The 18,719-nt window shown below is 38.8% G+C and overlaps 1 protein-coding gene across 1 annotated transcript in view; it reads right to left on the bottom strand.

Moving 5' to 3' along the window:
- Positions 1-18,719, bottom strand: part of PREX2 (phosphatidylinositol-3,4,5-trisphosphate dependent Rac exchange factor 2) — a 288,646-nt gene that overhangs the window by 169,385 nt on the left and 100,542 nt on the right. The window contains exons 7-10 of the mRNA XM_026662446.1: positions 17,691-17,824; positions 14,662-14,765; positions 7,421-7,570; positions 2,209-2,353 (exon numbers count right to left, since the gene is read on the bottom strand). Of these exons, the coding sequence (XP_026518231.1) occupies positions 2,209-2,353; positions 7,421-7,570; positions 14,662-14,765; positions 17,691-17,824 (533 nt within the window). The remainder of the gene's footprint in view (positions 1-2,208; positions 2,354-7,420; positions 7,571-14,661; positions 14,766-17,690; positions 17,825-18,719) is intronic.

The raw sequence follows: 18,719 nt of genomic DNA, 5'->3' as shown, positions 1-18,719 counted from the left end.
TCTAAACCTCTGAACAATCTCCATGTCTTTTTTAAACCTACATCCTAGACAAATTCCCCCAAATATGGAATTTTCTCCCAACATTACATTGACCCCTTGCAGAGGACAGGCAATACTGATTACTAGTCCAGTGAAAGGTTTAAGGTCCCATACTTGATCACCTTGCACAGCTAGAAATAGGAACTTTATACCGCTGGAAAGTTAGGAAAGGGCAACTCATGTCCACCCTGGAACCCATCACTTGCTTCTATCCAAAGAGGATCCTGATATCAGACCTTCAAGAAAAGCTATTTTCAGTCAGTTTTAGAGTTTTTTATGGCTTCATATGTCCCTGTACAATTGGTTTCATGGTAACCTGGTTTTACTGGTGGAGGGATGCAAATAGCATCAAAATGTTTTACAGTGCAGTATTTCTAAAATAGTTTTCCTGTAACCTTAAAACATGGTGTGATGGTATAAAACATGGTATAAAAAGTTCATCAGCACTTGTTTGGAATCATCTGCATAGCTCACGTATGTTGTCGTCACTTATGATTAAAGCTACCATCCCAATCTTATCAACAGAAACTTTCTATCAGACCGTCATGTTCTCTGTCTCCCTCTTTCTGTATATATAGTATGGAGGTGTTGATACTGCTCTGTATTTCAGATTGAACTGCAATTTGCACTTAATGCAAGACTAAAATCCCTGTTTCACACACTAATAATTGAGTCTAATCTCCACATTTGGCATATAACTGCACAAGTTATAGTTCTAAAATATTATTCCTTGTTGAAGCCTAAACCCTGTCATGTACTGGTCTACTCTACCACTTTCGTAAATCATGTATTTTAAAAAAATGTTATTCTCCTATTTTTATTATACCACAAAACTAACTTTGATGTCCTTCACCACTGACTGTTTTCCATCATGAAACAAATAAAAATGGGCATGAGCTATTAACATCAGCCTGCTGGTAGCTTTTAAGATTCAGACAGTTAATTGCTATACTAAATAGGAAATTAAACCGGAGTTTCCTTGGGTGAGTTTCTTTATAACAGTAAGTAACAGCATCAATAAGAACAAACATTTTAGATACATTACTGCAACAATAGTGCATATTTAATGGTTTTTCAAAACAGATAAATGATATTCTCAATCATAGCAAGTAATATAGTGATATTGAAACTTCTCTATCAAATAAATAAGTATGAATAATTTTCCTGGTGCTAAATATATGGCCCTAAGCAATCTTAGACTGTGTACCCAAAATTTGAGGGCCCACAATTAGAGGCCAGTTTTGAATATTATGGACCAAGTGATTTACATCAGAGAGCATTATGTTCTTATTCCATGCCAACTACATTATGAATCAGGAGGGATGGAGTGAAATGCTAGCCTCATTGACGTCAATTGGAGTTTTGCCACTGATTTCAACTGGAGCCAGGATTTCACCCATGGGCTTTAATTTTGGTTATTACACTCACTAGCTGAGTGACTTTGGCAAAGTCATTTAGCATCTCCAAGCTTTCGTTTTCTCTTCTGTAAAATAGGGGCAATGTTAAATACTTACATCACTAAGTATTTGTGTGGAAGCACTAAGTGATGTCTGTAAATGTTTCGTAAGTGCTAATCTTTCTTAGGATTAGTGGAGGATGAAGGCTGGAACAGAACTTTGCATCATGGGCTCATTATACCATCTGTGTCATATGGCATTCTTAAGAGGCTCACCTCAAACAGGAGTGGACTTTCTAAGGTCCTTAAAACCAACATGCAGGGCTCCTAATAAACCAAATTTAATAACTCCTGACTTTCCTTCCTTCCAAACAAACAATAGGTTCTTGAAAGGCATAAGACTGACAGCTAAAACAATGTTGAGGTTCTGAGGCCAAGCCATTCTGAAATTATAATAAATCAAATCAAATCAAATAAGTTACGAAAATGTTCCAAGTTCTAAAAGTGACACCACTTCATCTGATATACACTTATACCTCCAATGTGCCTTTGCCAATTTACATCTATCTTTCAGAAATATTCTACCTTGGAATAAAATTATACCTGTGAAATTTCAGGCAGATTGATTTAAATTTTGGTTAATTTAGGGAATGGAAGAAAATTGGGCCTATAATAGGAAGCTTCTTTCAACCTTAATTATAGATAATACTATACAAGATTTAAAACATGCTTCTAGCTGCTTAAAATCCAAATGATAAAAATGCATACCATACCTTCCCAGAAAACATTTGGGGAAAGTAGTTAGTTTTCTTTTCCTGTCTTTGATCAGGTTCCCTTGTTTGCACATCATTTTGTAGAGTTTCTCTCCCTGCTCAGAGATCATCACCCAAGTGTCTTGTTCCATACCCAATTTTAAACCTGCCAACAAAATCCAAAATGCTTTTGTATTTATAAAACATTTCCCAGCTATCACCATTATCTTTCAAATTTTAGATATAAGTAACAAACATAAAAAATAAATATTTAAGTGTATAAAAGCAGAGTCATAACTGGACACATTAAATTATCTTTATGAGTACTTAGATGCTAATATTAATATGAGTAACAAATCCCCGTAAAAGTAAACAATAAAATATTCCAAAAATATCTGAGAATATATTAGAATGTTATTTATAAACTCCCTACAGTGAAGTGACAATCAATGAAAGTTCCTGACAGCATATATTTATTCTCTCTTACATTGATATCACAGTAGGAAATATTAGTGTTGTGCTTTTCATTGGTTTCAAATGGGGGGAAGGGAGTATTCTCCCCTCCCCCATGTTTGAGAAAAGCTTTTTCCATTTTTCAACTTTTATTGTGTTATAAAAAAATAATTCGTATTTATGCTTTATCTTATATAATATTATATATATAAAATAATATCTTATATAATTTGTACTTATACTTGTACTACTGCTTTATCTTTTTAAAGCTCTGTACAAAGACTAATTAATCCTCACACATACCCTTCACTGTAGAAAGGCAAGTTTAGTTCATCCTATTCTACAAATGGAAATTAGTGTTTGAATTTTTATTCACTTCGCAGTTTTTACAAAAAAAATTTACATGCTTTTCAGTTTGTTAATTTTTTCCTCCTTTTTTTGTGTTTTTCTTATGCGACCACTATTACTTCTTTTGAGTAAAAGATAGCCTTATTGTTGTTCAGAACATATTTTCCTTGAACTACATGATGTATTGACCACGCATGAAGACCTGTGCGCCCAGAAAGTATTGGAAATCATCACAGGTAAGTTTCTTTCTCTATAAATGGTTCTGAACTCTGCAAAAATTGTACAATGTGGAATTTTTGGTATGTATTTTATAGAAACATACTCTCAATTTATCTGAGTTTTTTCAGATTTTATCAGTTTTAAAAACTGGAAATCTTCTGTATGAGTAGTAGGTTATTTAATTTTTTTAATCTGCAATATAAACAAAACAAAGATAATAGTGGCATTAGTTGGAAAAAAGCTGATAAAATATAGCATTTAACATCGATACAGAAATGTTTCTCACTAAACATTCACCTGATACTGATAATCCAGACAAATGGATTAACCAATACAAGTATGTTCACTCCTGGGGAAAAACAACTTAACCAGTATACTGCCCTTAGAATATATGGGTCAAATGGCATCCTGATGCATTACACTCACATCACTTGCCTTCATTTTTTAAAATAAAGGAGTAAATGCACAACATCATCAATCTTGTTTGAGAATATGCTCCTATTAAGTTAATAAAGACAGTTTAAATGTATCTTCCTGCATTCCCTAGGTGATTGCATAAAAGCCAACAAATTGTATTACAATCCTTTTTATATAAAATCTCCTGATACAGTTGGAGTTTCCATTACACCAGAAACATATAAAATGGTCCTAGTCCATAGCTCAAGTTAGAAGATTAATATCTACCATAAACCCAATACTTCAGCTATAGCATTCTTTTCCATTTTGCTCAGTAGCATTTACCTTGATTTCAGGAACCAATATAGGTTGAATTTCTCTCAATATCTTTCACATAGCTGGTTTTGATTTAGCATTTCAGCTTATTTATTTGGGAAAGATTGCCATAGCAAGAAAAAGGTGTCCTTTTTGTTTAGATAAGGAGTTGAAAGGGATCCATATCCCAGGAGATCAACATTCTCTGTGTTCAGTTTCTTTTTTCCTCCTAGTTGGTCCAAGTCTTTTTCCTATAATCATTATCTGTACTATAAGAGTTTCTCCACTGGTCAATTTCATGTTGGATTTCCTGGTTGTGTGTCAATTAGTTCCTTCCACAAAGGAAAGCATCTGCTCATAACCTCCTTATCTGGGCAAAACTTCTAAGGAAGTCAATGAGAACATTGCCTAAGTAAGGCATTTAAGAAGCAAGGCTTATTCTAAATTGATCTGTTAGACAACACACTGATAGACTGGAGTTATAGCAGTTCAATAGCACAACTTGTGATGGAAAGATAAAGCAACCAGGTCTCTTTCATTATTGGATTTAGAATTGTAACAAGTTGCTTAAAGGTAAAAGTAAAAGAGCTTGAAAAAGTTTAGCTACAATCCATGACGTTTACATCCTACAGTTACTAGAGGGACTATGGAAAAGCATATACTACAATTTTTCAAATTATGACTACTATGATCCTAATTAAATGAATTGTGTCTCTCCCCTTTTTGATTTTTAGAAAGTTATGTGCGTGCAAACTTCATCTGAATTGCACACACATAAAACAGAAAAATTTGGTTTCATGTCTCATTAAGTAAACATAGAATTAAAGCATCTTTTTATTCGTGGTGAATGGGAAATTGTTTACAGTTACTTTTAGCGTATTTGAATTCTGTAAAGATGTTTGTTTGGTTCATGAGTCATCCGACATCCTGCTTGTAATTAAGTTGATGCATCCTGCCGCATAAGAGGTGTTTATACAGATGTTTTGGAAATTGTCTGGGTAGGAGGAGATAGAGCAAGTTTATGAGTTGTCAGAAGATAAGCATTTAAGGAACAGATTGTTAGATTCTGTGATGGGACCCAATATGACTGTTGCCCCAGTCTCTCTTTATCTCTTCTTCTGCCATTCCATCCCCTTCCCCTTTCTCTTTCTATTTACTTCCTCCTTATATCGTAGTTATATCTTCAGTGGCAAAAGTATTGCTATTAACCATTAGTTGAGAGAAACGGAAGACATGACAATATGGGCCCACATTGTAAAGTTCCATTCTGAAATCCAAAGTTCTGTAGTGTTCAAATCTTGCGTTTTCATTTCATAGAATCTCAGGGTTTGAAGGGACCTCAGGAGGTCATCTAGTCCAACCCCCTGCTCAAAGCAGGACCAATCCCCAATTTGGCCCAGTGAAGCCTGCATAGGGATCTGAACATCATCAGGCACCTCTCTACTGGAAGCAACTCAACAGCAAAATTTTATAGCACCAAGATGGGTAATAAAAACCGACAGCATATCAACATGAAACACTTTTCAAATGGCCTCACTTTTCATGTGTGAACTACAGATGTCAGTCAGGAGGCAGAGCAAATCAAGATAGATAGTACCCAGGTTGTCTGGCCTGATTGGCTGAAACCTCTCTGACCAAGTTGCATGAAAGGCCCTAAACCAAAAGCAGATAGATTTCTTTCTTGTTTTATGCACCTGGGTTTCCCCCTTGTTTCCTCACTCACCCTTTCAAACGTTGAGTACTTCGAGGTTTAAGCCCCTTCACCATTATTTATTATTAGTACTTCTACATATTTATTATTAGTACTTCTATATATTAGTGCCTAGATTCTCCAGTGGAGATTGGGGTGCTTGGTGCTGTATAAACCTATGATAAGAGACAGTCCCTGCCCTGAAGATCTTACAACCCAAATAGAAAAGGCAGATAAAGGATGGGAGAAAGAACGTATTATCATCATTTTACATATGGGGAACTCAGGCACAGAGTGATTAAGTGACTTGCTCAAGGTCACACAGAAAATCTGCGACAGAGACATGAAATGAAATCAAATCTCTTGAGCCCTAGACCAATGCCCCAACCACAAGGCCGTGCTTCCTTTCATCATCAAGACTCCATATCTTGTTACTTCCTATAATATGTTTGCTGGCAGCTGAAGTTAGTGCTATGTAAGTTGGTGCTGTGTTGTCTCTCATTGGCTTAGTTTTCGATTCTGCACTGTGTTCACCGTGAGTACCTGGGATTATGGCCACTTTTGAAATCAGGTTTACATTTTGTCTAAGGTTCTTCCACCCACATTTAGCTTTTTAGGAATGATTTTGCCTAAGATGTGGATTTTCACCTTCCTCCACTTGGGGTGTGATATGGGTGTAGGGGTGGTGTCATACTTCATATTTGTATTTCTGGTGTAACTTTTCGGGAGGGGGGGGGAAATGTACATGTTCTGGTTTTATGCTTCAGAAGATAGTCTTTGCTGCAAATCAGGATCATGAAGAACTGATGTATCAAATTACACTGCCTTCCCAGTGACAATGGTGGGCCACTAAGTGACGCTAATCACATTTATTAGCATTTTGGGGGTATAAGCTGTCATTTGCATTACCTGGAGGGTGGTTCATCTGCATGAAGGCCCAATACAGCCAGCTGGCTCATTTCAAAAGCATATGTAGCTCGTCCCAGGATGGCACCAGTAAATACAGACACATTAGCAGATATTATGGGGCAGATCCTCAGATGATGTAAATTGTCATAGCTCAACTGGCCTCAATGGCACTAGCTGAAGATCTGCCCCAGGGACTATCAAACTTCAGACCAAGGCAGCTGTCAGATTCCCATAATTCACACATCCCCAAATTGTGTAGGTGTGCCCTCCTAGGGAGATGAGACACATGTTCAGGGGGGCGCAGCTGAGCCCTAGGCAAGCCCCCACAGGGAATGGGGAGGGAGCACCACCCAGCTCCACTCCCGGCCCCGGCTGCCGGCCCTGGCTGCCAGCCCTGTGCCCGGAGCTCCGCACCCCGTACACTGGTTGCTGGCCCCACGCCCGGGGCCCCAGCTGCCGGCCCTATGCCCGGGGCTCAGCAGAGGCTCTGCTCCCAGCCACACCCCCATCTGTGGCCCCAGCCTTGGCTCCCTTACCCCTGTCCACGCCCCCTTCCCCTCCCCCTCCAGGAGCCACAGTCCCACTCCCAGTCCCAGCTCAGGGGAGAGGGGGTGCAGACCAGGGTAAGAGGGGGCACGAGGTAAAATGTTTGGAGACCACTGCAACAATAGCATCAGTTACCAGTACACATGGCTGGAGTCACATTCAGCAATGATGTCCTTCCTGGTTGAAATTTGGTTTATGTGTTTCAAGTTGTTATTACATCAGTGCTTCACAGACAATTTGACCCAACATCATGGGTCTGCCCTATCTGGAGCTTGCCACTTGGCTGTACTTTTAATGAAAATACAAATGTAACATGGTCTGCCAGAAAGAAATGCAATGTAAAGTTTATTCACCTACCTTTCCTTCTCTCTCTCTCTTTTAGAATAGCTTCCAGCCATTCTTGCTTCTCTTCAGAAGTTTTTGCCATGCATACAAACCATTTGTTCTTTGCTGTGTTGTGGATTTTCCAGCCATTAACAACAATGTGGCCACTGCTATGATAGTCAGCTGGAAATAGATAATGGAGAGAAATCTCTCAGAGTAGCATGAAATGAATTAAAATATGACTGTTTTTTATTAGACTCCCCACCATAATTCCTCAGCTCTTCCTGTAACAAACAGAAGAACAAGGAATTTAAAGTATTGTTTCTCTAATTTTGACAATCAAAATCCACACAGATTGTAAGCTATGTTGTATTTCCATATATTGTATTCCCTGCCGAAGAAGCCTTCAGTGAATTTAGTGTTTTTGAATAGTGTTAGATTGACAGCCTTGGAGCTTGAATTTCTCTATATAATCACAGATGTTCTATTATTTGTAGCTTTCCCACATTACACGACCAGAGTGCCTTGACCTAAGGCTGCGGGTTTGTCACAGAGGTCATGGAAGTCACGGATTCCGTGACTTTCCATCACCTCTGTGACTTCTGCAGCGGCCAGTGCACCTGGCTCAAGGGCAGCTCAGGCAGCCCCTGCACCAGTCGCACCGGATGCTGCTGGGGCAGTCTCAGGCCATCCCCTCCCCACCCCAGCAGCAGGTTAGTTGTAGGAGGGGGTAGGAGGTTGGGGCACAGGACAGGGTGAGGCGGGCTCAGGGCAGCACTTCCCTGTGGGGCTCCCCGGAAGCAGCCACATCCCCTGCTCAGCTTCTAGGCGGAGACGTGGCCAGGCAGCTCTGCACGCTGCCTCTGCCCAGAGCACTGGCTTCGCAGCTCCTATTGGCCGGGAACCATGGCCAATGGGATCTGCGGGGGCAGTGCCTGGAGGCAGAGACAGCCACGGCCGCTGCCTAGCAGCTGAGCAAGGTGGACGTCGCCACTTCTGGGGAGCCCCCCAGGTAAGCACCACCCAGAGCCCGCCTCACCCCATCCCATGCCCCAGCCCCCTGCCCCCTCCCACACCCAAACTCTGCTGCTGCTGAGGGGGGAGGTGCGGAGCCAGGTAGGGAGCCTGCCAGCCCTGCCACACATCCCCCCCCAGCACCAGTGGGGGTTCCAGGCCATGCGCCAATGCCCGCCCACCCCCCCAACCCTCGGGTCGCCCTCCTTCATACACACACACACACACACACACACACACACACACACACACACATTCTAGTCAGGGGTATATAGTAAAAGTCATGGATAGGTCACGGGTTGTGAATTTTTGTTTACTGCCTGTTACTTGTCTGTGACTTTTACTAAAAATACCCATAACTAGAACGTAGCCTTACCTATAGCCCAGTCTTCCAAATACAGAAATGTCAGCATTAGCACATACAGTATAGTATGTTTTTGTTTTCAAATATCTTGAATTTTCAAATCTATTAACTTTACCATATTCTATCTTATGAACAAGCTTTATGCATTTTATTATTCATTAATGTTACTTCCGTTTTAGTTACAACATGTCTTTAAAATTTTGATGTTAGTACTTTCATCTATGAATCTTATCTGGAAATCTGCTAAACAAGCAATCTTTCACACCCAAAGTAGTGTCCTTGTCTACAATGAACATCCTTCAACAGAATTATCTGCCTTTCCTTTGGGCAGAAATATTTGCAAAACCCAAGTGACAACAAAAATCATTTTATGAAAAATATAAATTAAAACTTGAATTAACTACCACTGTGCAATAAAAAAAGATTTAAGGTCAACAGTATCTCATCACTAACTTTCTTTAAGAGGCAGGAAAATCCAAAGGCCAGCCAGAAACCATCCTAATAACTTCAGAGCTTTATACTTTGCAAATCCTTTTTCATAATTCAGCCCAGTTTTGTATAATGAGATGGGATTTTCCAAAACTGAAACCTTTACCGAAATGCTTGCTGAGATTTATCATAAATCTCAGCAGACATGCTGGTATCCTTTCAATAACTCTGCATTTTAATAAGATGGAATGCAGCCAAGTATTGTATACATAGGCTGGGAAACATCAGTAACTGTCAGAATGTATTGTTCAGAGAATCAGGAAACTGATGTCTAAATATTCAGCTGAAGACTCGTTCTGGTGCTCAAAAGTGTATACGAGAGAGTGTAAGTGTGTGAGAAGGAGAAATTTACAGTAATTTTTATAACATTATATTTATTATACTATTTACAAATTTTTCTATGGCACTTATTACTGTAGTATGTGAACACCTAACAAACAAACACTGATCTACTTATCCTCACAACAACTATGTTAGGAAGGGAAATACTATTATCTCCACTTTATTTATGCACCTAACTTACATTGATTTCAGTGGAATTTAGGAGCCTAAATACCTTTGAGGATCTGGGCCTAAGTGACTAGCCAAGGTCACACAAGATGTCCATTGCAGAGCTTGAAAAAGAATCTAGATCTTCAGACTACCAGACCAGTTCCATAATCACAAGATAATACTTCCATATTTTATGTGCTGTTATTATAGTGGGAGCTGGCAGCAGCTCCTATATTTAGGTTGCCTACAATTTTTATTACAGGAGATTGCTGAAACCTTTTTCTGAGAAACTCTAACATCTCCATTGTTTGCAGCAGGTCTTTGAAATTTGGTGTGGGGAAAGCTCTTGGGTCCAAGGAGTTCGCTTGCACTGTCCCATGTATTGCCACTCAAGTTTTGATGAGTTATAAACTCTTGAAAAATACCACTTCCCGTCTTTTGTGTTATTCTGTCACTTGCATGCCTCAGGAAAAGTTTGGCAGCATATCAAAATAATAACTCAACATGAACATTCTAAGGCTGGGACCATGTTGTTGTCAAAGCATCAGCATCAGCATCAGCACACACTGCACTGGGAAAGCCCGGGAGCTGCTACAGCAACTGTAGCATGGGAGGCAAGGTAGGAAAACCAGGCCAGGCCCCTTCCACAGCCATCCGCAGACTCAGCACGTGGTCCTAGGAACCCATCTATTCCTTTCTGGGAACACATGAGGTGGGAACTCTCCTATCTCCCAGAGAGGAGGGGAACGAAAGAGAGCCTAACGTAACCAGGCTTCCTCTGATCAGTACCAGCAGCCCATCCCCTCCATTGGGATAACAACCTTCTAATGCTAACGTAGTTAGCCCTGCAGCTCATGTGGTAGCAGCCGGGCAGTGCCCAAGTTCTGGGGTTCAAGCCCTGTTGATTATGAACAATGGGGACTTGTTGCAGTTGCATGTAATAGCATTTGTTTTTCTCCTTTTTCCTTTTTTTAAAAAAAAACTAGGAAATTCTATAAAAAATATTTTAAATAAAAATATGTACATTGCAAAATCATCAAAAAGCACACAAAAACTAGTAAATGACAGATACAGAGTTGCTTATGCAATCTTAATTCAGCTCTTTGTGCACATGAATTATGGCACAGTTTTTAGTTACATGATCATAATACTGTTTTTTTCCAGTCTCATTCAGTGCATGTAAAGGATGCACAGGGGGGAGAATTAAGATTGCTCAGCAATAGCAAATCTGACATTTCCTAACTTTTGAGTGCTTGACTTTACAACCTAAATAATGTTTTTTAACATAGTTTGTTTTGTATGTAATTATAAATATACTTTTCTATATAACATTTATACAACTGAATTAAAAAAAAAAACCAGATAAACATTACCATGAAAATAATGTCTTTTCTGTTCTAATAAATACAATAAGAAAAACAACACTATGCCTCCTGATGCTTAAAACAAAATGAATAGCTTCCACAAATTGTAATGCTCAGCCAAGGCCTGGCTTCATCAAGAAAAATAGCTTTTAGGAAACACATTGTTAATTTCCCCAGGCACATCATTTGCATTATAATATATCATACACATAAACCCCTCTTTTCCCAACCATTTGCTTCTGCTAACCAACAATGAGGGATATAACAGCATTTTTCTATGTCTGTCAATCAACATACTCCCCTAACAACTCTCTCGATTACTCACTCCTGCAGAATCCTCAAGTACAACAATGGAGTCAATAAAGGTATATCAGTTTACACCAGTTGAGAATCTGACCCAATGATTTTAAGAAAAAAAGGTTGTTCATTGAAGGCTTGCACACCAAAAAATTGCACATCAGAAGATCTGGAAACACCACTCAGCCTCCATTTGTCTTTACTGTTATTAATATTTATAAAAAGAGCAGTATATTTGTGTGAAGTTTTACAGAAATTCAAAGGCAAGAGCCATACCCCACATAGCTCACAATCTAAATTAAATTAAACACTGAACAAAATGATGGCAACAGATAATTAAGGGGAAGAAAATAATATAATTCCAAATAGGAATATGCAAAACAAATGTGAATGAAGCTTGAAATAATAGATCAGTACATTTAGCAATAAGACAGGGCAAAAGAAAAGAAGCAGATAGCACTAGGTTAAACATCAGCTGTAGAAGCATCATGAATTAAGTGGGTTATAAAGGAGGCATTTGAATGGACACAGGGAAAGGGAGATCACACACAAGGGGGCAGCGTGAAAAAAGGCATGATGATGCAAGTGGGAGAGAGAGATGAAAGGAGCAGCAAAGTAAGAAGCTATGGTGCAGCATAGGTTGTAGGGACAGCTGTATGTAGAAAAAAGGTGTTGGCAAGGGGACAGTTGTACAGGGACCTGAAAATGAAGTTGAAGCATTTTAACATCATACAGAGAATCAGTGAAGCAACATAAGGAGGGGTGACACGGCAAAAGCAGCAGAAAAGGAAGAGTATTTTAGCATTCTGTACAGATCGATGGGGGTAGGAGGAGAGTCAAGGATGCAGGAAGAGAGGAGGTTACAGTAATCCAGGTAAGAGAACCAAAACATGAATGTAGGCCTTAGCAGCAGTGAAAAGGGGAAACACTGGATTTTAGTAAAGCTTCAGAAGAAGAAGTGACAAGATTAAATAATAATCAGGATGAGAGGACAGAAAGAAAGGAAAGAGTGAAAGATAATCCCCAAGGCTTTTAAGTGACTGAGGGGATAACAGCATTTTCTTGGGAGGGGGGGGAAGAGAAATGAGAGAGAGGGAAACTATATAGGAGTAAAGATGAAATGTTGATAGGCTTGAAGAATCAGTATGATAACCAGGACAAGACAATGAAAGGTGAGGAAGGATGTGAGCCTGAACAGAGTGGAAGAGATTAGGAATTGAGAAGTGTGATGGGGCAGGTCAGCAATATATTTATGGTATGAGAGATCATGGGAGCAAATGAGATCACCCAGGCGTTAGATGTCAGGTGAAGAAAATGAAAGGACTATCGCCAAAACTATAGCAAACACAAGAGTGAAAGGGGAGGAGAAGGAACAAGAGGGTTCACTAAAGACTACATTGAAGGAGTGGTCAGCAAGGTTGGAGGAGAGCCAAGAAAAGATGAGAGACACAAAAACCCAGGGATGAAAGGGTCCCACGTATAAGTTGGGGGTTGAGAGGCCAAAGATTATAGAAATATCAAGAATAATGGGTAAGGAGATATCATCCTTCGACTGGATGAGGAAGAGGTCATTAGCGTCTTCTGTGAGGTAAGTTTCAATGGCACAAAAAGGGTGGAAGCCGACTGAAAAAGAAAATGGAGGAGCACTGGGAATAGACAGCATGCTCAAACAGCTTGGAGATGAAGAGCAGGGAAAAGGAACAAAAGTTAGAGAAGGAAGCAGGACTGAAAACCCTCCTTCTGACTTGCTATGAAGATAATTATCATCCTGTAATCTTGAAAAAAAATGAAAAGCAACCAACTACCGACTCCCTCCCTCCTTCATCTACCTGATTTCTCCACCCACCACCTGCTTCTTCCATCAGACAATGAAACCTTGCATTTAGAAAATGTTGAAAACAGATTTCAATCATTTCCAAACTTTTTTCCCCAAAATTTTTTGAATAAGGAGATTTGTTCAAACTGACCCTTTTTCATGAACAGTTTCGATTTCAACAAATAAACATTTTCTAATGAAAAAACATTTAGTTGGATAATTCTCAATCCACTCTATCCATGAGCTCCCTCTCCTTCTTCCTACCCCTCTCACTAGTAAGCCTTCCTCCTGTGGGGAAGAACGGGCTGCTTCTTTCCCTTCCCCATTTCCCCTCTCCTCCTTCTATGTGCTGCAGGGTGTGAGGCAGAAATCCCAAACTGAAAAAACAAACCTCCAAAATATTTCATTTTTTTAAAACTGAAAACCAAAAACATGTCGTGTTGGTAAAAATGTTTGTATTCCAAAAACCTGGCAAATTTTAACTGAAACCCAAACATTTTTACAAAATGTTTTCAGTTTTCACTTTCCAGGGTGTGTGGCATGTGTGTAGGTGTGTGTCTTTAAACAAAAAACAAGAAAATTATGACCAGCTCTATGCATTAAAATTGTAAAGGAATAAAATATCTTTTTTTCCTTTTCCTCTTTTTAACTTATTATGTTGCAATTATAGCATATAAAAGCAAATAAGATAATGTTCTAAAAGACGCAACTTTCAAAACTGTTTTTACTACCACATTATAGGAACAGGAATCTCCCATGTAAGCATGCTGGATGTTATAAAGTGAAATTTAAAGCACCATTTCAGTCAAGACAATAAAGATCACTTTAGCATTTCATCATGACTCTGCCACCAGTTTAAATCAGTCAGCTGTGACTGATTGACTAGGGGCTTGTCTTCACTTCCAGGGTAAGTCGACCTAAGTTTCACTACTCCAGCTACGTGAATAACATAACTGGAGTCGATATAGCTTAGGTCGACTTATCCCGGTGTCTTCACTGTGCTGTGTCAATGGAAAATGCTCTTCAGTTGATTTCCCTTACTCTTCTGAGAGAGCTGGAGTACTAGGGTCGACTGGAGACCACTCTGCTATTGATTTAGTGGGTCTTCACTAGACCCGCTAAATTGACCCCTGCTTCATCGATTGCAGGGGCATTGATCTCCCCATAGTGAAGACCAGCCCTAAAACAGTAACTGCCCAGCTCATAATGTTTGAAATCAATGATGTGTCACAGAAGCACAGTTTTAGTGGCACTATCTGCTTCTATAAAGTGAGATCTTTATTATTTCCTTTAAATCTGATACTGCAAGGTGCTGAGCACTCTCCACTCCCTCAGGAATCAATGGCACTTGAGACTGCTTAATGCTCCACAAGAGATGCTCAGCACCTTACAAGATGAGTTTCTTTATGTTATAACTGATCACTGCAAATGTACTCACCTGTGCCATCATCTACGTTCTCCACTTCCATTACCTCTGTGTTTATTCTGCCTCGAAAAAGATACCGATGGCCATCAGTAGATGCTTTGCTGTTCTTCAATCGTCTTGTAAGAGAAAAAGCATAAGAACATTGTCCAAACACCATACTATACATTGTTTCTGTACCAAAACTACTATTATTTTTATGCATTTCAGTAGCATCTAATGGCTGCTATAAGAATCAAGGTCCAATTGTACTGGTGCTGTAGAAATCAGAATGGACCCTGTCACAAAGAACTTACATCTCTTATAGAGCTGTTATAAAATTATAGTTAACTCATAATATAGTTTAGATAGCATTAGTACAGTGGGGAAAGTGGAGAAGGTTCAGTTAGGATGACACCCCCTCCCCCTCCATACACACACACAGCATTTTCATTCTAAACCTCTTTTATCAAGGAGTCCGGTGACACCTTAAAGACTAACAGATTTATTTGGGCATAAGCTTTCGTGGATAAAAAACCTCACTTCTTCAGATGCAACCTTATGCCCAAATAAATCTGTTAGTCTTTAAGGTGCCACCGGACTTGTTGTTTTTGTGGATACAGACTAACACGGCTACCCCCGATACTCTTTTATCAGTCACTTCTAGTTTGATTAACTACCTTTCGGGCTGAAGCCTCTCATGCTTCCAGGAGAGAATCATTCTGGAATGTTTGATAAACATTGATGCATGTTGCATCCACTATCGAGTTATCAGAACAAGAAGTTTTTTTGGAACTGTTAGGAAATGTTCTGAGGCTCTTGGCTCTCAGATATCTCTAAGACCAATTTCTTTTCTAAACTTCCAATATGCGATGTAGGGAGCTCTGGGTGAAGAATACGTTCCACTTTATTTCAAAAGCGAATGCCTGAAAGCACAGCATAGCTTATGACTGTGATAACCGTGTGCTGAATATGCACAGTAAGTTATTTTCTTTAACTTCTTAAGCACTAATTGAGGTAGGATACTCCAAGTATATCCACCTGCATTAACTTGAATGATCCATTACGCTTACAGGGAAGTTTTCTTTCCCATATGCTTATCTGAACAACAGTTTAGTTACTACATTTTTATCAAACATAAAACAGGCATATTGACCATGCAAATTTTTTCTTGCTTCAGTATTAAAAGAGGGTGACACAAATACAAAAGGCCGGGGAACACAGCAGAGATGAGGCAGTATGAGCTATGAGTTCCAGTTGGTACACATATTGTTTTTATAGAAATTATAGCAATTAAAACCAGCATTGACTTTAATGAGGTCTGAATTTCACCCTTCATTCTTTAATTTTGGTCACCTACATTTGTATAGGTGATATTTGATTTAGCAATGTTAGGCCCCCATTCAGAGAAACACTTAAGTACATGCTTAATATTAAGCACAGTTCCATTGACTTCAATGAGAGTGAAGAACATATAAGCATGCGCTCAAGTAGTATCCTGAACAGAGATGCTTTCTAGAATCAGAGCCATAGTGGTGAAATACATATATTGGCTACAGTTACAAACATTCTAAACAGGAATCTATCTTTGGTGATGGGAAAGGAAATAAGGGGGAAGAAAGGAGAAGGAAGAATCTTAAGACTTTACAGTCATAGATCAAATGCTTACAGCTTCAACATGGAATTTCAATATTTTATCCAGGATGGGCACCTTTTCCTCTAATAATAACTCATCTTAGCCATTCACCTAGATGCCTGTTCCTCTCGCACAACAGACTGTAAACACACTTATGGGGCTGAGTAAAAGTTCTTAAAGGAACCTTAACCATGAATCCCCTTATTTCTGTGAAACTAAAATCTCAAGCCCTGTAACACACTAACTAGGATTCAATTTGTTCTCATTGAATTATAATTTTCTCTATATCTGATCACATAAGTGATTACAGGCAAGGCAGTGTGACCTAAGGGCTATAGCCTGGATTGGAATTTAGGAGACCTTGGTTCTATTCCTGGCTCTGCCACTGGCATCCTGGGTGACCTTAGGCAAGTCATTTCCCCTCTCTGTGCCTACCAGCTCTTTTTATGGGAACCATTACAGGAGAAGGCTGAATCAGTGCATTTCCTGGCCACTGTGACAAAGTTCCCTTCAAAATTGGTGCCATCAACTTTTTGATCTGTAGTGGCTCCCTATTTCTTCCTAACGCAAAAGAGTCTGTGGCTGATCTCCACCACTGAAGCATGCTGCCTTGGCAGACCTAACACACCCAACGCCTTCCACAAGGGTCTATTCCGGTAGAAGCCACTATAGATCCTAGAGAACATCTTTCCCAAAATCTGTAACTAATGCAGGTGAAGAGATCTTCATAGCATCGGGATATAATCTTATCCTGATGCTTTGGGATAAATAAATCAGAGCATACTGTACATATGATAACATGAATAAAGAATATAATTTATTTTGTACAAACATTGAGAAAATAACTAGACAGATTTTTTTTAGGAATAAGGAGTCAAATCTATTCACAGCTGTCTAAAAAGTATATATCTGACAGTTTTCAAACAGGAATTGTACTCCCAATCAACACAATAGACAGTTGAAGTCTCACACTCATTTTCTAAGACTTCTCACACAACCTTAAATATATATTATTTACAAATTATTCATTTAGGGTCATTCATTCATTTATATCCAGAATTCCACTGACTTGGATATCCTTGGATGGTTATAGGTAAGAGTCTAAGTTCTACTGACTTTCAATGAGATTTAGGCTCTTAAATGTACGTCACTTTTGAAAGTGGTTGTTAGGATTATAAATCCCATAGGCACTTTTGAAAATATATCACCCAACCTCAATTCTGTAAAGGGCATCTGTGCAGGCACAGGGGTCCTCTTGCATGGTTCTCTTTGCAATGTTGGGTGCCTTATACCACAATTAAAACAGTTTCCCCCATCTCTGTAGTAGTTATTTAGGCAATATCCATTTTTTTTAAAGTCTCTCACTAGGATGTACTTGTTTATATGGGAAAAATGTAAATAATTTCTACAGTAAAATCTAATAAATTACCTGTGTTTTCGTTTACAGTAGACCAAAAGATTGTCAAAAAGAAAAAATACCCGCTCCTGGATATTTCCTGCAGAAATTTTCAGCAAAACTCCATACATTAGCATTTCCGTGCATGAATCTGTGATGTTGGACCCCTAAACCAAATCAAGAGAAGCAGATTAGTCCATGCAAATTGATGATGTTTGCAAAACGAAGCAGAATGCAGTTTTCTATACAAATTAATTTTCAATTATAGTAGTTCCTTTTTTTAAAATTACTAGAAAGAAAAACCCACAGTAGCTTGCTTTTAAGTTTAAACATTGATTTGAAATGTTTATTTAATGAAGACTTTGCATTAATCCAGTGTTACCATCAGGTTCTGGGGTTTATTTTCTCTCTTTCTTTTTGTGGATTATTAAATCTCCCAAATTACATTAATCTCTGTACATGACAATTTAGCCAAATGGTTAGAGTTAGGTTGGCTATAAAAACCATAACAATGACCTTCAAATAGCTAAACTATGGTGTCAGTGTTCTAAAGAATACTTTTAAAAATAAAATTCTTATGAAAAAATGAAATTAGAGGGGCCATGTTTCAGAAGACTGCATACAATATAAATTCTATCCCACTGAACCTAATTTGTCAGTGAAGTAGTTCTGATGTATTTTAAATAGTTAAATGTATGTACTTTCATACCAAACTTTCAAAAAAATAAAAACAAAAACAATCAAATTACAAATTATAGACAAAGCTGACAATAAAGGTTTTAACACATTCCAAGTTTCAGTGAAAATAGGTCAGCTGTTCCAAAACTAAGGCTAGTGAAAAATAAGTAGTTTTGCCAATGATTAAAAAGTTCTCCAGTGGTTGGTTTGAAGAGTTCTAGCACCTCCATGCTTTAGAAAAGGAATTTGACATTTGGCTGGGAGATTGCCTATCTTTTGCTGCCCCCTGACACATGGTCGGCTCTGGCTTTTTGGCCTCCCCAAGCAAAAACAAAAAACAAAAACGGGGCAGCCAGAACGGGAAAGCAAAAAAAAAAAAAAAAA

This window comes from Terrapene carolina, unplaced genomic scaffold (assembly GCF_002925995.2).
Source record: "Terrapene carolina triunguis isolate 2854851 unplaced genomic scaffold, T_m_triunguis-2.0 Scaffold58, whole genome shotgun sequence".
Lineage (NCBI taxonomy): Eukaryota > Metazoa > Chordata > Testudines > Emydidae > Terrapene > Terrapene triunguis.
Note: the sequence above shows the minus strand (reverse complement) of the source record. Positions and strands in the feature narration are given on the sequence as shown.